The sequence below is a fragment of the Spea bombifrons genome, chromosome 3 (assembly GCF_027358695.1).
Source record: "Spea bombifrons isolate aSpeBom1 chromosome 3, aSpeBom1.2.pri, whole genome shotgun sequence".
In the NCBI taxonomy this organism is placed as follows: domain Eukaryota; kingdom Metazoa; phylum Chordata; class Amphibia; order Anura; family Pelobatidae; genus Spea; species Spea bombifrons.
The window spans coordinates 10,679,297-10,705,270 of NC_071089.1; the positions used below are offsets into that span (position 1 = coordinate 10,679,297).

The 25,974-nt window shown below is 39.9% G+C and overlaps 1 protein-coding gene across 3 annotated transcripts; it reads left to right on the forward strand.

Annotated features, from left to right (window-relative positions):
- The first annotated feature begins 1,364 nt into the window (after positions 1-1,364).
- BICRAL (BICRA like chromatin remodeling complex associated protein) lies at positions 1,365-20,023 on the forward strand. Of its 3 annotated transcripts, none has more exons than XM_053459267.1 (13): positions 1,365-1,508; positions 9,740-9,878; positions 10,130-10,175; positions 10,756-10,807; positions 11,159-11,227; positions 12,400-13,980; positions 14,123-14,216; positions 15,812-15,891; positions 16,478-16,539; positions 16,665-16,810; positions 17,114-17,208; positions 18,387-18,489; positions 18,632-20,023. In XM_053459267.1, the coding sequence occupies exons 3-13, from the start codon at positions 10,135-10,137 to the stop codon at positions 19,366-19,368; spliced, it is 3,060 nt and encodes a 1,019-aa protein (XP_053315242.1). In that variant the 5' UTR covers positions 1,365-1,508; positions 9,740-9,878; positions 10,130-10,134; the 3' UTR covers positions 19,369-20,023. The 3 variants fall into 3 exon arrangements, with proteins under 3 accessions (XP_053315242.1, XP_053315244.1, XP_053315243.1); XM_053459269.1 differs by having other exon boundaries at positions 10,133-10,175; XM_053459268.1 differs by lacking the exon at positions 1,365-1,508 and adding an exon at positions 2,293-2,427.
- Positions 20,024-25,974: the final 5,951 nt, after the last annotated feature.

Sequence of the window (25,974 nt, forward strand, 5' to 3'; positions counted from 1 at the left end):
TGTGCCAGTAACATCTTTGTCTCCAGCTTGTCAGTGCCATCTTTGTGCCCCCAGATGGGTTTCTCTACAAGCATAACACTTCCACCCACACCCATTTTCTATGGCATCACTCCACCTATTTGGGCCCTCCAACTAAGCGATGTTAACCACTTCCCACAGTGCCATCTTTGCCCCTTCAAACTTACTGTTGCCATATTTGTCCCCCAAACAGCCTGCCAGTGCAGGCTTTGTCCCCCAAACAGCCTGTCAGTGCAGTCTTTGTCCCCAAACAGCCTGTCAGTGCAGTCTTTGTCCCCAAACAACTTATCAGTGCCATCTTTGCCGCGAAACAGCTTGTCAGTGTCATCTTTGCACGCAAACAGCTTGTTAGTCCCATTTTTGTGCCCAAACAGGGTGTCAGTGACATCCCCCAAACAGCAGGACACTGAATGTGTCAGAGACTTTATAGAAGGTGCCGAGCGCGAGGGGGCGGAGCATTAAGTCTTTGCTGATTCAGCCGGCATGGACTTTACCCCTTGCGCTGCACTCCCCGTCCGATGCTTCCCTCCTGTTCAGAGTGCCCAGTGCACCTGCCTAGGCTCAGCTCTGGTTGCAGGAAAAGCTAAATGGGTTTAGCTCGTCATAATGGACAGAGTTGCTGGTGTGTCGAAATGGCATAGGAGGCAAATTCTCCTATGAGCTGTTGCCTATGTAGGAAATAAAGCTCAGATTTTCCTTAATATTTTTTCATGTCTGTCTCAGACAAAGCAGTATAAGGGTTTATCCCTGAAAATATGGGACCCTAAAATATAAGTTTACTCGGCACCATACCATAGGAAGCGGTAGGGAAATTTTACTAGAGAGGGAGGAATAGGAAGGGTATGAGATAAATAAAACAAAACAAAAACAAACCATGAAAATAAATATAAAATATACCGAAAAGACACCTGGATTTTACCAACCCTACATTTACAACCATACAGAAAAGAAATAAAGTAATTAAAAGTAAGCAAACTTGTTTATTAAAAAACATTGCTTACCACTGAACCAGCGCATTGTAGTATAAAGTCCAATTTGCGTAGTGCATACAAAATAATTTTTAACACCTTTTTTCTGTACATTTAAAGCAAAACAATTTTTTTTTTTTACCAAAACAGCTCATTATCTCCTAGCAGAACTTTTGCAAACTTTGCAGCGCCTTAACAATTATAATAATAATAATAAAAAAATAATAATAAATAAAAACACAGAAAATCTCCATTGTATTCCACACCGCAATTTGAGTAAACGACGAAATCTGTTTTGATTTGAGATTTTTTTTTATTATTTATTTTGGATTTTTTTTTTTTTTGTTGTTGAAGTGTGTGTGTATATCCCCCCCCCCTCTACGCGCTCTCTCGCTCTCTCTCTCCCCGTCTGCTCCTTGTGGCTGAGACTCACGCAGCTCTCTCTCTCTCTCTCTACACATTGCCAGCCCCTGATGTGATGGTGAAGAAACCCCGTTGACAAGGCACTGCTTTTTCATGACGGTGAGTTTCCCTTTGAGTGTATTATAATTTTGTGATAAAAATTTCAAGGAAAAAAAAAACACACAACCTCCTTCCTCCCTTCCTTCGGGGAGGGAAAAAAAAAGAGACGGGGAAAAAAATCTATCTCCAGACAGACAAGAAAAAGAAAAGAGGAGCAAATAAAAAAAATTATATATACAGTTGCCAAAATCAGGATATTAGGTTTCAACCCAGAGAGCTATTGGCTCGTCCTTTTTTTTTCACTCGTTCTTTACTCCTCTTTTTTTTTTTATTTGGCAGATACAATAAAAAGCACTTGTAGAGAAATAATAAAATATTTATTTATGGCCGTATCTCATTGTGCAGGGGGTGGGGGTATTAAGGAGGGAGGGTAGAATTTTTTGTTTTTAGCTGGAGGTGGTTGGGGAGAGAGAAAAAAAAACACAAAGTAGCCTTTCCTTGTTTTAAAAAAACGAGGTGACGGGGCATTTTGGGAGGTGGGGGCGATGCATGTTTTTCTGCTTTTTTTTTAGCTGATGTAAACCGAAGAAGGGAGGAAAAACTCAATGACTCATTGATTTGACGGGGTTTAAAATTAGTTTTTTCTTCCTCCTCTGCCTCTCTCTCTTTTTTTTTTCTTTCCTCCTTTCTTACTCCCACCTCCCCCACCCGGATCACCATCAGGGGAGGAAAAAATAGAAAGAAAAATAATCTTTAGCAATCCCCTCCCCTCTTTTTTCCTCTCTCCTGGCTTGAGGCTGTGTGCATGCTGGCTTGGGCTTTATTTCGCTGGGTCTATGGATAGATGTATGGCAGACATGGCTGTGAACGGTCTTCCTGTCAGAACCGGGGGCTCTCCTGAATTTCAGCCGGGTTTAGGGGCCCCGAGCTCGGCCTCGCTCAAGGAAAGCGCCGGAGGGGGGAGGGTAGGCTGTATTAGGTACGGCTGCGGATCTTTTGGCTGTTACTGTGGATTTTATGCGGCTGTCATTGTTTCATCGCCATCGGAGAGAGTTTACCTCAGACATATATGCAGGCCTGATATCTTCGCGCGGAAACGGATCGGAATGCTGAGGCTTTACAAGCCCCGGGTTTATGGCTTCCTGACGTGTTAACGCGCCTTATGGACTATTTGTGCTTTCACCGACCGCTATAACGTTTTATTTATGTATTTACTTTCGTGTTATAAAAGCGCGTCCCGCTCGCCGTCGTTGGCGTTAAATCGACTCCATCGCTAGAGACCGACGGGTAGTTTTATTTTAAGGCACCCTCTATTACTAGCGCCAGATTTTAGGGCCTTGTCTCTATTTTATTTGTTAGATATGGCTACGAGACTTCCGCCCGCCATAGTGTGTATGTGTTTTATTTATGATGAGGCGGCCGCTGTTATTTCCTGCCCTCCCCGGTGTGTCAGTGCAGTGGACACGGTAGTTCCCGGTAGCTCGTAGTTGTAGGAACGGAGGAAGATGGCGGCGGGTGTTGGCGCTGGGCCAGGCGGAATGGCGCACTTCACCTCGGCCTCCATTTTACCCCAGTCTCCCGCTCCCGCCTCACCAGCACCGGGCTTAAATTTCAGACGGCATTACAGTGACAGCGCGGGGTCAAAGGCTGCCCCCTTATCAGCTCGGGCCGACCTGATCAGACAGCATGTTTTCGTTTTATGTGTTATGTGTCAGTGAGTGCTTTAAAATACTTACGTTGGTTTATTATGTATGAGAGCATATAGTGTTGGGAATGTCTCATGATAACATGTGTCTCACAGTCCCTTTTGGGGCCCAAACCCCAGTTTTCCTCCCCTGATGCCTCTCTTCTGTTCTCTCGGGATGTTTGCTGGGTATGTTGGGGTCCTGAAGTCACAGCAATGTGTACAGACATGGCTTGTAAACTGAAATGTTTTAAATAAAATACATTCCTCCATTAAATGCCTGACTTGGTTGCTCCGGTTGTATCTGCATAAATGTATATGTAACTGCTCCGTATGTTGCTGCTTAATAAATAAAATATCTATCTAGCAGTCGAGGTATGGAGTTGTTACCCTTTCAGCAGTAAAAAGAGAAAAATAGCAAATTTGGTAAAGTATAATAAGGTTGCAAGCTTTTGAGACTAAGGTGATACTGTATAAACGTGCAAGCAGTTCTGCTTAGAATGTATGATAGGCCTGAAGAGACCCAGGTAGTCTCCAAAGCTTGCAATCTATTACCTTTATTGGCTTACTGGAGTATATCATCTTTACTGCATTTCTCGTTAGCAACGACACCGTCCCACCTGAAACAAAGGAGCCCTCTGGGCCACGGTTGGTTTGGTGCCTTCTGTACCCCGTAATCAGAACAGAACTGCTATTCCGACCATATCCTCAGCCGGTACTGCATAGTAAGGGGTGATGGGTGGGTGTAACGATGGGACACCAGATGTGGGGGTCTTACTGTTAATCCGTTGGTTGTGATGACCACTTCCTGTGTGTGTAGTGTGTGCGCTGACCTGCATACGGGTGTAAAAGGCTATTGTTGAATAAGAATATCTCTATCACTGGCATCCAGTCAGTTTTGGCTGGTGAAGTAATCTTGGTGTTTTCAGAAAACAAAGGCTTGTTTCAACGTGATCTCGGTTTCGTAAGGGATTGGTAGTTAATAAGTTTAATATTGTTACTGACGGCCCTGTGGTAACTACACCCTTTTAAAAGGCCTGTTCTGCCCCAAGCAGACTCATCCTACAGGAATACAAAGTACTTTGCTACTATATTAACCTGTTTGCACCCCTAAGGACTTACGGATACGTCCTGAAGAACTGTGCCAAGACGCCCATTAGGACGCACCATTGTGTCCTGGCAGCAGCCGTTACGTAGGAGATCAGTGTGTGTCTATTCACGATAGTGAGAACCGGTGCACCGTTATACAAGCAATGCCTAATCTGGCGTTCGGCCATTCCCTTCAGGTACATGTTCGTGCTGACAGCCCCCGGAATGTCCATGGAGGACTCAGCGGGGTATTGCATGTATACTTTGTGTGGGTTCATCTACATACCCCCGGTACGTATGTTTAAGGGGGTTGAGATGCTGAGCCTGAGCTCCTTAAGGGCATCCCTGTTTTTGAATCTCGTAGCTACGTACATTGTCGCTTTAAAACATCTGAGATTTACTTTTATCTTGAATCTTGCTCCGTGGACTTTCCCTCTGCCAGGTTTGGCTTCCAGAAGCAACAAATCAGTCAAGTCAGGAAAGCTCTTACACTCAAATAAATAGGAATGTGAGAGGTGCCTGCGCATGGGGAAGGGTCGTCTCAGAGGTGGAAGTCAAGTGCCAGCCAGCGCTGAGCAGGAGATGTTTTCCTTCAAACGCAAACGGCCCAGATGTGTAACGAGAGTAAAAATACATGTTACAGTCACACGTGCATTAAAGTGTATAGGGGGACCGGTTCCTAGAAACCTATAAGTACAGAATGCTGAAGTATGCCGGCTGCTCGCGGAATAGTAAACTCCGTTCACAGGAGCTCTTCCACCAGCAGGGAAACTATCAGAACTAGGGGTTATCAGATACAATTTATAATGAGTGCGAAACTCCATGGTAATACTATGGGGCTTATTCACTAAAGGGAGAGTAGTGATTCCAACTAGTTCGCTATTCATCATGAAGGCCCAACACTGGCAGGTTTATTTCCGCTGAGATTAAGCCGCTCCTGTATAATTCTATGTGTAAAGAAACTTTAAAGAAGTCATACAGATTAAACTATACATTATGCAGGGCCTGCCGAGCTCTTTCTGCTGCAGAAGTTCATTGGGATGGACCTGCATGATGTATAGTGAAGGTGCTGAAACACAGCTCTCCATTTAGTCAATAAACCCCACTGTGAGTTCTGTTAAGGGAACAGTGAGTTTCAGGCGATATGAATAATTAAACTTTCAGGATGTGCAAAGGTGGCTCTTTTGAATGAAATCTGCGTTATTTGTGGCTACTTGGCCCTTTCAGAAGACTCTCATTGAGGTCGGCCCGTCAATATTCATAGCTGATGAGTTGAAATCGCTTCTGGTTTAGAGAATATATCTTTTTTTTTTTTTTTTTTTTTACATTGTTACAAAACTTTTACACCTTTGCTGGGCGTTGTGTCCCGGCTAGTTTATGGGGGGGCTTTTCTATTGCCGAACCCATCCTCACTTGGGATTGTATTTACCCATTTTGCGTGATGTAAGTTGTTCAATTATTAGTTGTCTAGCAGGCTATTTTTTTATCATGTGGTTCTTAACAAATACGGCTGCATGAGGAGAATATATGATATCCCCAGGTTCAGATGTTTCAAGCACTTTGTGTTTCCCTGAGACTTTCCTCTCGCTCATATAGTGTTCTCCCAGCGTGTTGAGGTCTGGCCTCGGATCTGTCATTGTTATGTGATCTGCAGATGTCAGGCTGTCACCGGGCCACGCTGAGATAAAATTGCCCAGAGCATTCATGCCAAGATCAGAAAACGTTCCCAGAGTTCCTCTTTATACACAACTGCATACATTTAAAAATAGAAACAAGCTATGATATAACATGACTAAAATAATAAAGAATTACGTGACTGATAGAACGACAGGACTCTTTATCAAATATACACATCCGTGTGCGGTATACACACTATATGGACAAAATAATTGGGACATGTGACCATTAAACCAACAGGGACTTTTATGACACTTCATTCTAAATACAATGACAATAATAACAAAGTTGGTCCCCCTCTGCAGTTATAACAGCGTCTGCTCTTCTGGGAAGGCTTTTGGGGCGTTTCTGTGAGAATTTGTGCTCATTCATCCAGTAGAGCATTGGTCAGGTTAGACACTGATGTTGGATGAGACGCCCGGCTCGCAATCTCTGTTCCGGTTCATCCCAAACGTGTGAGGTCAGGGCTCTGTGCGGCCAGTCAAGTTCTTCCACACCAAACTCATCCATCCATGTGTTTATGGAGCTTGCTGTGTGCTCTGGGGCTCAGTCATGCTGGAATAGAAAGGGCCTTCAACAAAGTAGGAAGCATAGCATTGTCAAAAATGTCTTGGTCTACATATATAAACCAAATGCAATATGCTGTAGTTCTACATTCTACATATACTGTACACACCAAATAAAACATCCCCTGTGCTATAAGGACAATCTCACGTTTCCATACCTCCTGACATAAAACGTAAGCAAAGCACGCTTGATGCTGAAGTCATAGAGGGTGGATCACTAAGAATTTTAAGGTATCTGTTGGGAAGCTGAAAGAGGTTGTGTGATTTCTCCCCAAACCCTCCACTTTGCATTTCATTGTAGTTATTAATTGTCTTTGATGATGTGCCGTGGAAGATGTGAATCCTGAGATCAGTAAGTTCTTCCCCATGAAGTTGTTTTTCCTTTTTTTGGTGGGAGCTGGTTGTTAGTGGCAGTAATATAGACACACTCGCCCACAATCTCCAAGAGTAACCTACAGTGAAATATTTCTGGATTGTGCTATGGTTTTTGGACTTGGCGGGGGTGCTCGTGACACCGACTAATCGCTTAGCTCCTGCCCTGACAACCCAGCACCTCTTCCAAATTGGGCTTCCATCTCATTACTCTTGCCTGGAACTAAGTTTACCTTTCCTTAATACTTAAATACTTTCTTAAAGCAAATGACTCTTTCTTGAGATGTTATAATGAGGGCATCAGTTTGTAGCCATTTCTGTGTATACCCTTTTTATACAGAACCCTGGCGGTACCCCCGGTATATATTTAAGGGGCTTGAGTCGTTGAGCCTGAGCTTCTTAAGACTCGTACTTAAGGGCATCCCTGTTTTTGAATCTCGTAGCTACCTACATTTTTTTTGTCACTTTAAAGCGTCTGAGATTTACTTTTATCTCGAGTCTTGCTGCGTGGACTTTCCCTACGATTACACGCATAGCATTCGATTTGAAGGAAATAAATTAGATGATAGCTGCTTGGAGTCGCCTTCTCAGCTGAAAAGCTTCCTAGGGAATGATTGCTTTAAACTGAAGGAAGAATGGTGTGAAAAATATATAGTATGACATCCCGTGGCTGAAATTGTTTGATGAAATTGTATTCTTTGCAGATGCCCTTTGCTGGCAGGTAAAGCAAACTACTTCTAGTGATTTATCACAATAAGACTACAAGGGACCTGACTCTCCTTCACGTACTTAGCTTGAGAAAAATTAACAAGTGGGCAGCGATCTTGTCCACAGTCTCCGTTTGCTGCTCGGCCTCAGGACACTTGTGTGCTTCTTATATCAATAGAGATTTTCGAAAGCAAATATGTGTTGCGTATTTTGTTCCTAGTAATAGTTATACCGGTAATGCTGTATTATCAGGGACCATAATCCTTTTTTATTCTATGTATTTCTGAAGCTCAGATCCTCTGAGGTCTGCATTGACAGCAGCCTCGCTCTGTATTGATCAAGGCACAACCAACAGATATATTAAGGGGACAGTATAACGACCCGGGTAGCCTTACAAACCGAATGCATGCGCTCACTTTATAAGTACTTTAATAAGCATTCTTTAAAAATGAGAAATACGGTACTTACCTTAGGAAGAAGCTGACTCTACTCTGTGGGGCCAAGATTTCTGCCACTGATCGGCTGCTTCAAATCGCTAATTAGTGGCAATAAATTTCTCCAATTGAATTGTATGGCCCATCTAGTCCGTCCAATTTCTGAATACTTTCAGTAGTCCCTGGCCTTATCTAGGATGGACTTAAGCCTATACCATGCACGCTTAAACTCATTCACTGTGTTAACTTCTACCGCTTCTGCTGGAAGGCTAGCCCATGCACTCGCCAACCTCTTACTAAAGTAATATGTTGTGATATTACTGTATTTACTTGGATATAAGACTCTGAAAAGACTCATCATATATTCAAGGTCGTCTTACAATCAGCGGCTGCCGAGCAGAAGGATCCCCCACAGCGCTGCAGGGGACCTGGATCCTCCTGTCTGACAGCAGGTTAACGTCTGCGGGCAACCTCTGCTTCTGCCAGAGACCCTCTGGTGAACTTTCACAACTTGGTTATTTTTTGACAGAACAGGTCGCCATCTTGCTAGTGGCAAAGTCTCTCGCAGTGGCAGTAGGTAGGTAGGGGTAGGTGGCTATGGAGGCATTTCAGCGACACCATCGAAGTTTAGGAGTTGATTGTTGAAGCGAAGAAAGTAAGCATAGATCGCTTTCTAAGCCTGTTTAATGAAATGATGTGCCATTGGACGTTAAGGAGTTAACTATACTTGTCTCCTTTATCGTGTTGATTCCATTTATGTATTTAAATGTTTCTATCATATCCCCCCTGTCACGTCTTTCTTTCAAGCTATACACACCAAGAACCTTTTAAACCTTTCCTAGTAAGTCTGATCCTGTAATCCAGGTTAGTAGCCCTTCTCTGAACTTTCTCCAACGTATCTATATCCTTCTGGAGATCCGGTCTCCAGTACTGTACACAATACTCCAAGTGAGGTCTCACCAGTGATCTGTACAGCGGCATGAGCACTTCCCTCTTTCTACTGCTAATACCTCTCGCTATACAACCAAGCATTCTGCTCGCATTACCTGCTGCTCTACTGCATTGTCTACCTACCTTTAAATCCTCAGAAATAATTACCCCTAAATCCCTTTCCTCGCACGTTGAAGTTAGGACAGCATCAAATATTCTATACTCTGCCCGTGTTTTACGCTCTAGGTGCATTACTTTGAAATGCTAAATTTTTGTCTTTTACTATTTTGGCCGCTTCTGCGGAGTACCACAGCGTTTTCTTCGTTTCTTTGCACTTACTGACAATCGTAATACAGTTTGCATTCAGTAATTCAGCTTTTCTCCTGGACTCCGTTTGAACGGCTCTAGTCTGATAATTACTCCTTTGCATGCATTCTAATTTATTTTTTTCTAAAATCTCAAACTTTTGTTTGGAATCCAGCGCAGGCTCTGCTGAACGCTGCATGCCGGGGTCTTTTAGCAAAGTCTCCCCGTTGCTTTGAATAGGAGTACATTTCTGCCACTGATTGGCTGCTTAAGATGTCAATCAGTGACAGGATCATGCTAGCACTGATTTCTCTGAGAGCTTAAGCTCTTCGTAGAGGAAGGAAGGTTATTTTTTGTTGTTGGAAGAATGTATATTACAAACGGTTAGCGTTACTCACAGAGTACTTCAATATGCACTCTTATATAGTAGGGGTGTCGGGGACATTAAACTGTCCCTTTTAAAGACAATGCAATTTGGAATTGGCAATTAAAAATATATATATGAAATATATATTTTTCTTTTAGGTAACAAGGTCTGCAAGCCTAGTGTTCTTTCTATGTTCCAACTAAACTCTTATCATAATGAGAGACCTGCCTTCGTGTGAAGATGGGGTGGCTTCTCAACTGAAAGGACATCAATTTTATTAAAGATCTGGGATACAAGGTACTTTTTGCAATAAATATCGCATGAAAACGGTTATTTGTATTTCTGTTTTAATGCTAGTAGCGCAGCATGATTTCACGAGGTTTGTTGTCTTAAGTGCTTGGAAAATGTTGCACATAATTCAGTGTATGCGGTCTGTCTAAATTCATTGGCAAGTGGCACTATTAACCAAAGAATTTGTATGATTAATTTGCCTGCATTTACCTTCACGCGCTAAACGTATGATAAAGCAAAGTATGTTTTCTACGCAGAAGACATGGATGATGATGACGACTCCGGACTTTTTGATTTTATCGGGTGAGTTTTAAGCTATTGTAGTATGTACGGTTTTCCTAATTGCGTTGTGATAATACCATAAAGTTATGAATTAATGGTTGGGTATACTATCAATAAATAATAACAATGTGTTAATTACAATAATATATTGTTCTTTAATTGATTCAGTTTACAAATATAGGAAAGGACACTGATACAATATATGAATTAATGAATGTTATGGTGTTCAGTCTATTCTATAACCCCTGAAGCTAGCACATGAGGCAAACTAGTGGCAGTTTGTGGGTTCCCTGGGTTTTGGGGTTTATAGTAAGATCTTATTATTGTATATAATACAATTATAATGGAAGAAATGTGCAGCCGCCCAAAGCCTTACTAAATTGTTGGAAAGGATAGGCAAAAAGAGTGAAGTTGGAGGAAGGAAAAAAGAAAGGCTGATGTGCTGGAGGGAGGGTTACTGAGAAGATGGGGGCCAAGGAATTGGGAGCCTAGAGGTTGGGGCACTTGGTGTACTGGGGCGCCCCTGATTTTAAAGGCCATCTTGTATACTGGTTTTCTTATGTGGAAATATCCCAAAACTAAAAGCATGTCTTCTCTATAGAAGTGACCCACAAGCATTGAATTTCTACCTACATGGACCTGGCAGTAAATCGGTAAGTTTTTTTTTTTTTGTGCTACTGCTTCTCTTCCAATGAACCTTCTGTTGTTTTGCTCTCCTGCTTTCTTTTGCATTTGAGTTAATTATATTGTTAATGTACATTTTACACGCCATAGTTACGAACATGTTGATTTGTCCAGTATTCGCACTTATTGTCATATGATACCTGATGTGCCATGAGTAAAAAATGCTTAGCATGTAGTTAACCGGTATATGAAGATCTGAATATTTATACCCATCATTCGGTTTGGATCCCTTAATGCAGTTTCATTTTATTATTTGCGCCTTGCGTATTATAATTGCTGTACCGTGTGCCTCAAGTAAATGATTATTCTATACTTTCCAGGCCAACAATGAATTAACCAGCCCAAGTTTCCCTTCATCTAACTCAAATTCCATATTTGCCAATGCCAGTGTGAGTATCAATCCACGGCGTTTATTTTATAGTTTTTGTTGGATTTTTAAAAAAACAATTTCCAGCATGTCTTGTTACTTCTACAAGGAGTAAGAAAGAAGAAGTTAAAATACATGACTAGTGGTGTTACTATCAGCTTCTAGGGTTTACTAATAATGCAAACCTCTAATATATTGTATGCCTTTTCTGACAAGATCTTTGGTACACATTGCCGAATCTCACATATTCTAAACATATTTATTAATGCAGATTATACAGAGATAGTTTTTAGGAATTTTATGGATTAGATTCAGTTATTTTTTATCTTTTTAATCATAAAACTACTATGGAATATATAGATTTTAACTTTTTTATTTAACCTACTATTCTTATTATCTCTTAATTATATAGCGATTCTATAAGAATTTACACAGTGCCTCTTACAGTACATTCATTCAAAAGTTATAACAAAACTTGAATTGACAAACTAAGATGAAAAAGAAGTAAAGAGGGCCCTTGCTTGCAAGTTTACAATCTAGAGAGAATGGAGTATAGGAAAACATAAGATATTGAGAGAGAGTGGCAGAGAACGCCTTATTTGAAAGCGGGAAGTGTATCAGTAGGATGGAAGTTCTAGCTGAATGGGTTGTACGTTTCACTGAAAAAAGTGGATTTTAAGTTTTTTTCTTGAATATTGAGAGGAAGGGTAAAAGCTGGAGGTTAGGTAAGTTCCAGAGGTATGGGGCTGCACGAGTTAAGTCTTGTATGTGTTAAAAGGAAGAGGTAATGATGGAGGAGGAGGAGAGCGTTATCTCACGGGGAGAGCGTAAAGTTTGTCATGGGGAGCCTTTTTATGAGGGCAAATATGTATGGGGAAGCATTGTATATTGGTCTGAGGATATTGAATTTAATCCTTGATGCAATAAGCAGCCAAAGGATTCACAAAGCTGGAAGCAGAAGTACAGCATTTTTGTAAGGGAGAGCTACAATAGCAGCTTCCGATCCACTTAACTAGATAGAAAGATGTTAATAAAAAAGCATTTATGTCTATTGATTGTATGCAATTGTACACCATGACAACATAAGTTTCAAAACAGCAAACTTCATTGTATTTCAATTAATTTTTGGGGGCTTAAAAAATAATTTGGGTGTATTTTAAACGCACTAATATTTTATGTGCTCTAATCCCTTAGCATGCTGATCCCAAATCGTCCATCAAAATTGTACACAATCAAATGGGGGAAACCTCCACCGATGGATTACAAATGTCAGATAGCCTTCAGTTCCTTCAAGAAGAACTTGAGTCTTCCTCTATGCCTGATCTCAATGAAGACATTCTGCAAAAATCACTAGACGAGGCCAATATTACAGAGCAGATTCTGGCAGAGGAGGCATATTTGGATGCCAGTATAGGCTCTGGCCAACAGTTTTCAAACGTTCCACTTCATCCACTTTCATCAGCATCCTTCACTCAGACAACAAACGTCCAAAATTACTCAGGTCAATCATTACATTCAGTAGGAGTGACCCATGTGCCAGTTGTACAGCAACAAGTGGGAACATCATTTCAAAGCAATACAGTGGGTGTACCGCACGGATTTATGCAACACGGGATTGTTCCTAACCAGCATGTATCTAACAGTAACCATAGTAGTTCCGGCCACATTCGTCTAATTAGCTCTATTAATAACCAAGCTCCAGTGATGACTATTAATAACTTGGATGGTTCTCAGATTATACTGAAAGGTGGACAGCAGGCATCTTCAAATGCCAGCGGAGGACTGATGGGCCATCGGCAAACTCTCAACGGCAATACGGTGTTTGGAAGACCAAATCAAAGCCCAGGAGGACAACAAGTTACTGTACCGTTCAACAGCGGTAGCTTCCAGACATCCCTACCTGTCCATAACATTATTATCCACAGAGGATCGGCACCAAATGCTAACAAATCTCAAGTTAACATTCAACCAAAGCCTATTCAGGTTGGACAGCAGGCTGCTTATAATGTTAATAATTATGGGATACAGCAACATCATGTACACCAAGGGGTTTCTTTTACCCATGGAAACCCTCCTCAGAGTTCAGTTTGCCAGCCAGTGGATTCTCATCAGCCAGACTCTCGAAAATCAGGCGGCCAGCAGCTAGGCGGCAGCATTGTGATCCAGTCTGCCATTGAGCAATCACACGGCCATTCAAACCAGTTCCTTATTCCTGCTGGCCTTTCTGTAAGTCCTGGTTCGGTCCAGCACATTCAGAACATGAACAATCCGCTTATTCAGACGCAGCTGTCCCACCTCAGTGGCCATCAGCTAGCGGCAGATCACTTAATGCAGAAGAGAAATGCAGCCGCCATGGTTAAACATTGTCAAACATACTCTGGGCAAATGCTAAACTGCCAAGGTACATCTGTGCAGCTTATTCCTGGCCAGACATTCACAGGACCCGGAGGACAGGTCATTTTAAACCACGGACAAATGTCGCCTACGGTTTTACAGTTGTCTCCAGGCCAAGTAAATAACGCTCAAGGTAGATCAGCTTATCAGACTGGCTCCAGCATGCCTGCCCCCAACCGTTTCACAGTTGTAGGTTCTGGGACAGTTCTTCATAACGTTGGATCATCATTCCAGACTTCTCCAGGTGGCGAACCTTGTATCGGCGACCAACAACAGCGCAGAATCCATACTGCAATGAGTCAGTCTCATGTTTCCAGCGCAAAATCTACCAGCATTTTCAGCAACGCTGCAGGCACTGAGAAGACTCACCTCTGCAGCCAGGTATGAAATATTAAGCGCTAAAGAAAAAAAATACAAAAGTAGGATCAATTGTGTTGTGTGTGTTCATGTATGTTTATAATTCAGTGATTGTACAGAATATATATATATATATACTTATTTTGTTTTAATCCTCTGGTGACAGAAGAAAGTTATGAACCTTTCGCCAGTTTCCACCATGAAAACCCAGGATAGCCTGAGACAACCCCACATGCCAAGTATGATGAATAATGCATCAGGTAAGAAGTACACAAAACTGCTTTAATTTAAAATGTTAATACAATTTCAGAGTATGCACAAAAGTCACTTAAAGGCACATCCATACATTGTACCACCCGGATGTACTAATAATGTATGGATTACAGGTTATTCTGTGTTTAAATTTGTACCTCTGTGGCATTTAGGCGATGGCATAAAATATTACAAATATGACTGCCGGTACATGAGTCCACGCATTAACACGCACAAGTGCATATGTTACGTGACAGAACGGAGCGCTACCGTACAGCCCATTCAACAAATATTACTGATGTCATAGTAAAATCAGGGTATTGATTACACATTCACAGACAGCTATTCACAAATATATTAATTTGGTAATAAAAAAATGAAGAAGTCACTGCAGATGAGTGTAGCTAAGGTGCTGAGAGCAGTAAAAGGCAGGAGTGGACGGTTCGTAGTGAGCTGCAGTAATCCAAACACGATATCATACGGGAATGAGTTAGTGTTCTATGTGATGAAAGGACAAATTTGAGAGATATTTCAAGGCTGCAGAATTTGATGAAGAGATATGAGGGGTGATGGAGGGTGGTGTAAAGTGTAATGGGAAGTAGCAAGCTCGGTCTGATGGATTGAGGAGTTCTCAACAGAGATGGAGATACCAGAAATTGTGAATAGAACCAGAATCTCAGTCTGTATATTAGAGGGATATATATATATAGCGGGATATCTTCCAGGATGCCATTTCATAGAAACCTTTGGAAAGATAAGTTAGAAGCAAGACCTGGAGAAGTGAAGTAAATGAGCACAGTCAGAATTGAGATGGCACTGCAATCACAATAAGTGATTGGTTTTTGAAGTAGTGTATGTAGGGAAGAGCGGCCCCAGAACTCAGCCTAGGCATTTACCAACAGAGAACAGCAAGGAAGATGAACAAGAGCCAGTGAGCAGTGAGGAGATCTTTAACCAGTTTGGTGAGAGTTGTCTCTGCTTGTAGACTGAGGCTACCTTGAAAAGCATCAAGCAGTGAGCTGAAGAAAAAGAAAGCGAGTCAGATGACTGTAGGTTAAATGTCCCAGTAGTTTGATGGCCGGGACGGTAATTAGATGGAAATGTGTCAGTGGAAAAGGGTTAAGTAGATGGTTCAGTGTAGGTGTAAGGACACTAGAATAGGAGATGTAAGAGAATAAGGTCAAGTGGGCAGGTAGTGAGGTGGGAGCTAAAGAGGACATCCAAGATGGACAGCAGAGATGTATAAACTGAGAATAATTTTTTGCGTACATAATCTTTGTAGGTGGTGGGTCTGCTTTTAGTACCAGGGTGGATGAGAAAAGTGTAGAGAAGGTGGGGTTGAAGCGTTACAGCAGGAGCCACGTCATATGGGACTGAGGGTAGCGTGTGGTTGTACTGTGCTGCGACAACATCTGAGTAGGAGGCAGCAAGGATATTAGAAAGCAGAGAAAGACAACGTCCGTTGCAGTGGGTCAAGGTCACAAATCTTTCCGTAGGATTGTCAAGTATAGAAAAAGACAACTAGATTTTAAACAATGCATATAAATATTTTCAAGCATTTCTTAAAATAATTTGTTATCAGTTATATTTCTATTTTCTGCAGGTCCCAACTCTGGGAACAAGACACCTTTAGCTTCCGCACAACAGGAATGTTTAATAGGATCTTCACTGCAGAATATGGAGGTTAGAACCCATTATCCACAATGTTTATAATAATGTACACCAGGGTAAAGTGCCGCGTTCAAGAGGCAAGCAGCACTCAATGGGAAAGAGCGCCACAAACTAAAAACTGTATTGATACTGACATTTCAGTGTCTGCTTTGCCCTTTAGACATCCACGACAGTAGCTTTCAAGGGGAAACCCAAGGATGTGCAAGTGTTTGAGGTGCATTTAAAGTCTGCAGTGGATAATTTGCTAACCATAGTATAATAATAATATAACCAAGTATAATTGTTTGTGGGGTAGAGCAGAATACCCCAATAATGTAAATGGAATAATAGTACAGATGCAGTTCACAAAACAAATGATAATCTAAAGATCAGTTAATGCGATTAGATGCACATGCATCAATTACAATAATAATTTTTCTCTGTAATTAGGCTAACGCAAATGAGGACTGATGAGGTCGCAACTAAATACTTTACAACAGTAATAATATAATTGTTGATAAATAAGTAGGGTATTGTGGTAGTATTGTTGGAACCCAGGAAACAAAATAAAGACTCTGTAAGTGTGTCAGTTATTAATTTTCTACTTTTGTTTAAATAGGCTGATGGAATAGCAGCAGGACTGAGGAGGCCAGCAGTTCGACAGCTTTCAAAGGAAACCTTGTAGGTTTATGTTTGTTATCTAGTATGCAGTGAAATCAGTATATCATACAATGCCAAAATTCTACATATAAAATGACTTGTGTAAATAACATTAATGCAATTATCATATCGGTTTCTTATTGTAGAACTCTTCAGCATCTTCAGAAAGACCAGGAAGCGTGTGTGATGCCTGATAAATCTACGTTCAAGTCCTTAGATGATGCTGTTAAGAGACTTATCCCGTATCATTTGTTTAAAGGGTCACTACCAACTGATGATGATTTACAAAAAGGTACAGGGCACCGCTTGTTTCTTTCTATACACATCCAGTGTAGTTGGTTTAGGCTTACACAGCTTTTTGTTAGCCATTTTGGTCATTTTTATGCTGTTCCCCATTTCAATTTCTAAACTGGGAGCTGTGTTTCTGGGTTGATTTAATAAACCATGGGTTTTGAGTGGTGGGAATTTATCTATGTCCATATTTATTTGAGATCCTGTGTGTTGTATGTTTTATTTTTCTTTCTCACTCAACCATTCTGCCTTTTTAATGGTCTGTCTGTTCAGCTAAATTAATTTGCTGTCTCCTCCTTTTTAGTGGACAATGAATTTGAAGCCATGGCCACACATCTTCTCAAGAAGACCCAGGCAATGTTTAATAAGTACCGCTTGCTCCTTTTGGACGATGCCATGGTTGGTAGCTAATGTGATTTCTTATTTTCTTTTGATATTTATTGAGAACTGGATTGTGTATTTGGAGAGCATGTGCTTCCATAGAGCCACATTCACTTTTAATATTATCATTGGCACCAAGCAGTTATGTTGTTCTCACCCATCTGTCAAAGAACACAGAAGCGGGGAACTACATTTATAATGTGATAATTGAAAAAGTAACGCTCATTTCGGCTGCGGAAGCAAAACATTTTTAAATGATGTTATAGTTTGTGTTATTGTAAATAACATTCCTTGGATAATTTTCACTCATCTTCTTTACCTATCGTGCTTGTTATCCTCACAGTTCAGTCATTTTTCTTTAATTCACAATTTCTTTTGCTGAGGGTGATGTAGCATAATCTGTCAAATATTGTTGCTTTTATAACTAATTACATTACATAAGTTATGGTGGGTAAAGATGATGGGAAAACCCTTCCACTAAAATTAAGGGGGTAGTAGAAGTATTATTAAACACTCATCTACAGACACCAGACAAGTCAGAAGGCTTGTTTTTCCCTCAGAAATCTCATGGTGCTGCCACAACCACAAGGGATTCTGGGTAGGCGCATGCAAATAAGGTTAACAATTATCACCTTTTGCCTCTATATCCACTTTATATATGGACTACAGATAATTAATTACACTCTGCAGTACCAAGGGGTGTTCCTGGGTCTCAAAAACATCTGGGAGTAGAGCCCATGGCAGATTTAATAGAACTGGAGTAGCTCACATCCTTGGGTGGGCATGTAAAGGATATATATGATGCCAATGAGCATTGGGTATATAATATAAGCAATACATACATATAAAGGATGTATATGATGATGTCAGTGAGCAATCGGTATATACTATATGCAATGAAAAGTATCTAAATGATGTATATGATGCCAATGATCCCCTGGATCTGCTGCCCTAGGCCACAATGCGTTGTTGCATGAGACAGTTTGAAATGTAATATTCAAAGCAGTTTTTAATATCCATTGGACAATCTCTTTAAGAAATACAATGACGTCATAAAAAGTAGGTGTGTTTTTTAGATGTGGCTTCATGTGAGCTAGCAAGGCACATCAACACAGAAATACATTTTTAAATGTTAATGTATTTAAATATAATAGATGTTAGAGTCTGGTGACAGTGTTTTTGTTGTCTCGTATCAGCGGCTAGATCCTTCCGCAGAGATGGTGATGTTAGACCGAATGTTTAATCAGGATGAAAGAGCTGCTCTGACGCGTGAAAAACGCATGTCGCTTGTTGATCCTGGTGAGTCCAAACATCTACACAAATTGCTAGCAAAGATTTTTGTTACATATGGAGAATGAATGTCAATATGTCGGTGGGACATTTAGGCTTGACCTTCAAGTCTTGTTTATTTGCTTTCAAAGTAATACATTATATCTTCCAGATGGCTTCCTGACAGAATTTTGTTGCACCTCCAAATTCCAGGAAGAGTTTTCGAATGCAAACCTGTCCAGAAATGATGACATGGCCGATGCATCTGAAACGGTCGATATTCCTAAAGACCAAACGGATTTAACCGTGTCTCGAAATTCCGACACAAGTCGTGTAGTGCCTGATAAATGCGCAGCATCACAGAAGTTCTCTGTGCACAGAGAAGGCCTTAATAAAGACGATCAGAAGAAAACAGGTTGTTTTCCAAGAAAACAGCAGTCAAGCCTTGATACGCAGAAATCCGAGAGCCATGCTAAGTCCAGTGAATGTCCTTCGGAATTAGATATGAATTGTAAATCATCGAAGGACACGCAACATATCGCAAAGCCTCAGATCCCCACTGCTACCTTGAGGTCAAAACAGGAGACTGCAGATGTTAAACATCACCAGGAAATGTCCCCAGGTCCTTCAAGAAAACGTCAGGTCGAGTTGATGAACATTCCTGGAAGTCCTTGTAAGCGTTTCAAAGGTCAAAACGAATCTTTAAAAGCAACAGTTAAAGACTCTTTGGAACTGAAATTAGGGGAAAAGCACTTACGAAAAGAGAACACTGGCAGCAGTTCTGAAAAATATTCACCAGCTGAATCAGAAGAACACTGTGCGGACAAAGCGGTTTCAGACGCTAGAGGAGGTCCAATGGAAACGGATTCTGTTTTAGAAGCAGCTGTGAATAGCATATTGGAGTGTTAAAGAAGAGAAGTTCTTCTACGTGACGTATATCATCAGTACCTTGGGAGCAATAGCGAAGGCCGTCTGACAAGAGACATAGGAAGATGGGAGTTTGGAGAAAACCTGCCATAGACAATCAGAACGGAGATTTTAAAAATTATATTTTAGTTATATGTGGATTCAATACAAGTTGATTTAATGCAATGTTTGTCTTTAAGGGTGCAATCTTCTTTAAAACAAATATTTACTTGTCAGAGAACGTCAAAGATAAATTAAAGCAAATAGGTTTAGAGACTTTATTACAAAAAAAAAAAAAAAAAAAAGATTCCAATGAGGTTTTACCAACATCTAGGCATAGCGTTTGATACAAACATGTTAGCGTGCGAGAGGGGGCGGCTTTCCTTAGCTTGAAAATTGCGTGTATCACCTATTAGAATTTAAGAATTCTATTTCAAAGTGAGATCGCACCTTCACTGAATTTATATCGACACCGAATGCTTTTGTTTAGAAAGTTGTTTTGGTCTCCAGAGCATGTGCAGTTAAAACTTTCACGTTAATATTCACAGTTAGAACTAACCCACTTACACAGCCCATTAAGTGTGCTTCTAGTGTTGTCACATGTTAGTTATTGTTAGTTATGTTGTGGCAGCGTAAAAGAGAACCAGCGCAGCTGTAAGCAATACATAGATGGATTAAACTCCGTAGATGGATTAAACTCAGCTGCCCATCAAAGTTACCAGATGAGAGAGGTGCAGCCATTTGGTCTGAATTAGGTCAGGAGGAAGACCTAAATTGGCCAAAATATATATTTTTAACCATAGGACCTCATGTGCGTCAAAGGAATATTCAGCTCAGGACAAGCCCATACAAGTGGCTCAGTAATAAAACAGCCCCAAAAAACCCTTTTGACAAAAAAAATACACTCAGAGTTCACTATTCAGTCCTGTCAAACACTTATTCACTGGGTCGAATGCTTATTGTTTGCCCTCAAATTCTATATAACAATATAAAAGCATTCAAGGTCGAAATGATGCCTGAAGACAGTCAGATGTTCAAACCTGCTTGTAAAACGCACAATAGCTTTGAGGTGATGTCCCAAAACTCTTAAAATCAGAGCAGCCCAGGGAGAACTCTCTCTCTGACCCAAATTCCAGCCCTCCTATTGAGCAAAGGTTCCACTTGGCACAATTACTTCTATCTTCCCAACAATAAAGACACCATGGGGGACATTGACAACCCCATTCGGACATGACCATTTTAATCAACTGGCACCCTATGGAAGTACAAACTATGCCCCCGTAGGTATCCTGGTCCAACCATTCTGGTCTTCTGCTGTCAGAAACCTCCAATCTTAGTGCCTTCATTTGTCATCTCACATAAACGGGTTTTCTCTGGTCAGAAACGTACAAAGCCGGGCAGAAAATTGGTCCTGTCCTCGTCCTTCCTTAATGATCACTGTATGTGCACATAGTAACCATAAGTATGTTGTCGTTTTTTTTTTTTGCACAATTCTATTGTTTCCCGGAGATCCTATTGTCACCCGGAGATCCTATTGTCACGATTCCAAACGTCAGCTCTAAAAGGCACATGTAACTGTAGATTTTTGAAGTTTACTGTGCTTGTGGAGCTCCTGGTTACAACACAGGCAGAAAAAAAAGTGCTTTAAATTTCCAAAAATGGGTCTAATAAACAAATATATAATCGGAGTCGGAAGTAAATTCATGCCGCGTATGAGCCAATTCTTAACTGTCTGGTATGTGCTCATTTTTTCAGTGGCTTGTGTAAAAAATACATTTGTGTAATGGGTACCCTGGGCAGGGCAGATGATATATTGTAAAAGGGACCGATGTGCTGTAACTGATTGAACACACAATATACGTAGACTTGAGCATATGTAGACCGTAAATCTAGGCTAACCAGAAGTCTACTTTTTGTGAAGATGCTTATTGGAAATGTATATTCCGGGGCTGCCCTGTATAGTAAATGTTTTCTAAGCATGCGCAGGTAGAGGAGTCCTCTTGTTTATCTACTTATATTCCATAAAGATTCTTAAAATCAGTCTGTGTTTATACATCATGAACGACATCAAAGGGCCAGTAGTTGCGCATCAATATTTTTTGATATGCCCATCGACTTGGATGTCTCATGATTTGCACCAAAGGCATTCTGATGCAGCGAAGAGCGTTCGAATCTAAAACCAACATTGAAAACGCATTAACGTGTGTCGGGTTTTGTAATGTGTAAGCTCCTTCTTGTGGTTTTAAAAGCATTCTTTGTTTTGAATGTCAAGAGGGTCCGCGTTGCGCACAATGACTATTCCCTTGGAAATGTTGCGATTTTCATGGCAATGTTTTGGGAATATTAAACCCTCAGCCAGTCAAAAAAAAAAAAAAGCACCCATTGATTAAAAAAAGCTCCCTAAATTATCATTACTTTCAAAAATCCTGCATTTTCATGGAATAGAGAGTTTAGATTGATTTATGGTGGAATTACCCCGGCCTTCTTACCCTCCTTCTACTTTTAAGCGGTGAAGGTAATTAACAAAATGTTACAGATTAAAAATGTCAAGAATAGTTTAAAATCAGATAGTAGGAGGTTTAATTCTAGGAGCATCAGACGCGCTGTAGCATAAAGGTTAATTCTATCAGGAAAATAGCGATGTTTTTATTACTATTCCCCATTCAACCTATACGATTATTCTAAATAATAGAAAAAAGTTGAATCTTATTTGGAGAAGCACTTCTACATTTCAAGGGAGTCTGATTCCTACATAATGTGCATGTACATTGCGAGTAAATGCCTAATTTAACCCCTTGTGACTCCTAATGCATATTCAGTTCTACAAAAGCACATAAATATTTGCGTATGGTGTCGCACGGAGAAGAGTTGCTAAATCTGTTTCTTTGCGATAGTTTTGGTGCAATTTCTTGGCATGTTCCACAGTCATGCATAACGATAACGGCATAGTGTTCTACCGCGTTAGCCGTAGAAGGTGAAACCTTTATTAGCCAATTGAAGTAAAATAGATTGCAAGCTTTTGAAACACTCCAGGCTTTGTTATTGTATAAATGTATGAGCAATTTCTGCTTAGAATGGATAATATGCCTGAAGAAGAGACCTTCTCTCCAAAGCTTGCAATCTATTACCAACCTGAAGTATAATTAGATTGCAATCTCTTAAGACTATCTAGGCTTTGTATAAATATACGAGCAAATTCTGCTTAGAATATATCTGTTATGTGTATTCTAAATTGTACAGCGCTGTGTAATTCGTTGGCACTTAATACATAAAAGAATAATAATAATAATATGCCTGAAGAAGAGGCCTATTTAGTCTCCAAAGCTTGCAATCAAGTCACACATGAGTCCCTTTAACAACGCACATTCCATATATTCTATAGCATAACTGTAACATGCCATAGTTCTTTTCTGTCGTCATTGTCAGTGCTGTTGTGTGTTTAAGTCTAGACGCTATTCTATAATTTATTTTCTGTTGAACAGATTTGTACGGCTCTTTATATGTTTTATCTTCTTGATGTAGGCATTGGCAGTTCTTCCAGGTTACGAGGCATACGACGCTGATATTCCATATTATAGCTTAGAGTGTATCGGACACAGATATAGGAAATGTAAGTCCTGGCGGAAGCGTTTCGTTCACGGTGTTAACACGCAAGGATAACGTACGTTTTGTTTTTATCGCCATCTTTTTGTTTGTGCCAATTTTAAATAGCTCTCTGCGTATTTGTACAAATTCAACATTCCTACGTTTAAGAAAGTAATGCCAGTTTTAAATTTCTGTCCTATATCCAAGCACTTAAAGTCCATTCTTATCGCTTCTTGATGTTTTGTTAATACAAATAGGTTTGTTGGTTTATTTTACACAGAATTAAACATTAATTATGGAAACCACTGCTTTTATTCTCTGGTTAATGGAGAGTTTGATGTATCGTTTTTTGCCCCTTTATTCAAATTGTTGGGATTTAAAACTCAGATTTTCACAAATACTTTTCTTCTTTTATGATATTAAAGGGAAGTCATTTTAGGCGGTGTAAGGAATCATAGCACTGCGGACCCCGTACACTGTATTATGTGTGGTCTTTGCCTTCAAGGCTCTGGATTCCTTTTAATACAAATCCACACTAGGAGCGTCTCAACGTTCTGGGTTATATTGTTATCGGATAAACATGTCTTTACAGCTCGTCCCACCCAGGTCAGCGGGAATTTTGGGCATGCCCACCCCGTGTCAAATTAATAAAAACAGAAAGCACTTGGATCCGTGGCTGTTAATTACTAGAACACGCTCCCCACCCCTCCATAAATGTTTGCCACAGATCATCATCGATATGTTTTTAAACACCGTATACTTTTATTTATTATTGCGGGCAGTGAAAATAATTTCCATTTTACAATCCATTTATTAGATCCAAGTTATCCATTTACAACTCCTGTTTCCTTGGGCTGTATCAGTGTATAAACACGTTATACAATAAAAAAACCCAATATATTTCCACTAAATATCAATAATCAATGATCACCACGTTCTCCAATAATATAAGATTACTGGAAAATCAATAAATACGTATTTTTTTCCTAAATGCAACATTAAGGCAATATGCAAAAATATCTCTGAAAATAAAAAGTTATACGGTTCACCTTAATTTATTTGATGGGATTTTGTGAAAATCATCCCAAACATTTCTATAGAAAGATAATCGCTAAAAACGTCCTCTCACCCATCGTGTTATACTGAACTCTTAACAGTTCTTCTGTTTGATTATCCTAAAATATGCCAGATTTAAGCTTTTAATCCAAAAATAACCACACGGATGGTCTTTTTTTCCTTTTGTTTTTGTAAATGTGTGTTTTCTACAGTTTGCTGTCTTCTATACCATTATTCCAGAAAATACAGACATATATTCAAAAAATTGTATAGACGCACCCGCAGCTGAGGTCTAATAATTTTCGTTTCAGGACCCCCCCTTGCACATAATTATGTTATAGGATATATATGTTCTCCTAATGATAGGATGGTTCATAGGTATAGATATAGACTGGCTTGAAATTTTGTTTACTATCGTAAAATGCTTGACTTAAAGGAAAACCATTTGATTTTTCCTGATGGACTTTTAACAAACAGCCACTGCCTTATACATTTTTATTTTTTATTCTCATCTGAATGTTCATCTTTCCTTGTTCTTTAGAATCCTTGTTTTCATATAAATAGCAGATCATTTTATGTGCCCCTTTTTGTGTTTTCTAATAGTTCATGTTTTCAGACTATTTTATACTGCGTATTTTTTCACATTTTAATAAAAAATTTAAAACTGGCGATTACATTGATTTTAACTGGAGGGGGTAACAGACGTTTGCAGTAGCCACAGAGGATTTTTTTTTTCCATAGTCACTTCTATAAAATGTATTTTATTTGCATAATTTGATTGATTTTGTTTTGCTGATATCCATTTGTTTGTATAGAGTATCTCACAAAATTGCTTTGTATACATTTTGTAAAAAAAAAATATTTATAAAATCTTTTTTGTAAAAAACAAAAACAAAACAAAAAGGAAGAAATTGCTGTTTATTTTGTTATGTTGGGTAAAATACTGTTGAATGACGCAAACTGTAAATACATTGGTGAATCCGTTGTTAGAAAACTGTTTCGCTGTAAAATACACATTAAAATAATCATTGAAATACAAACCAAAGACTTGGGAAAAAGGTGCACCTGTGATATGTCTTCATTGAACCCGATGTAACGATCGAGGGCAGAAATATCAGCCGGACTTCTGAAAAATCTAGAAGGGTTTCGGCTCGTTCCACAATAAAAAAAAAATATTTCTGTAAAAGGTTAAAAAGTATCCACAAATGTATAAAAAGTTAACTCTTTGTATATTCAGCAAAGTGGGAATTTTAGGGGAGTTTAACATTTCTACTCGCTCTGCGTCATAAAGGGACCCCCATATAGGGTGCCTCTTCTGCGAGAAGGGCTGTGCGGACCCTGCCTAATGCATAGTTTAAGCAGGGTACATTTTTTTTTCTTTTTTTTCTCTTTTACTTAGATTTCCCCTTGATTTAATTATACATTGTGCAGTGTGAGCTCAGCTCGTCTTTCCTGGAAAGCTCGCTGGCGATGGCCCTTCATGATACCTGGAGAAATCAGAAAGCTAGAATATTTAAGTCAGTTTGGTGAACTAAGTTGGCACCGGAGTATCTGACCAAAATGATTATTTTTATTATAATTCCTTAATTTGTTATTCTTTTACCCCTTTTCAAATTACTTGGCTTTGATGTTTCCTGGAAGGAAGGCTGTGAAAATAGCTTCCCATTTGTTGTTGAAGTGGAACATCCATGACTTTCGGCATTTGGTTTGGCACAGGGTGCGTAAAAACCCGTGGGAATTCAGCGCTAGTGCTATCTGTTGGCTGCCCCTTGGTCTGGTCATTTGCACGTAACTATAAAGCATTAGGCCAGGGTTGTTAATGGGATTATCTCAATCTGAATGCACAAGTCTACTACAAGAGAAGACCCTGACTGGGGCTACCAAATACACAAACCATTCTGTGATTGATAGATAATTTATCCATGGTACTTGGTCTCTGCCAGACTTTCCCATTGATCTCATTGCTAG

Excerpts from the sequence above, each read along its gene's own strand:
- BICRAL (XM_053459267.1), top strand. The coding sequence starts at position 10,135 with ATGGATGATGATGACGACTCCGGACTTTTTGATTTTATCGG. Across the intron at positions 16,540-16,664 it reads CAGCTTTCAAAGGAAACCTT|AACTCTTCAGCATCTTCAGA; the intron begins GTAGGTTTATGT and ends TTCTTATTGTAG. Across the intron at positions 18,490-18,631 it reads CATGTCGCTTGTTGATCCTG|ATGGCTTCCTGACAGAATTT; the intron begins GTGAGTCCAAAC and ends TATATCTTCCAG.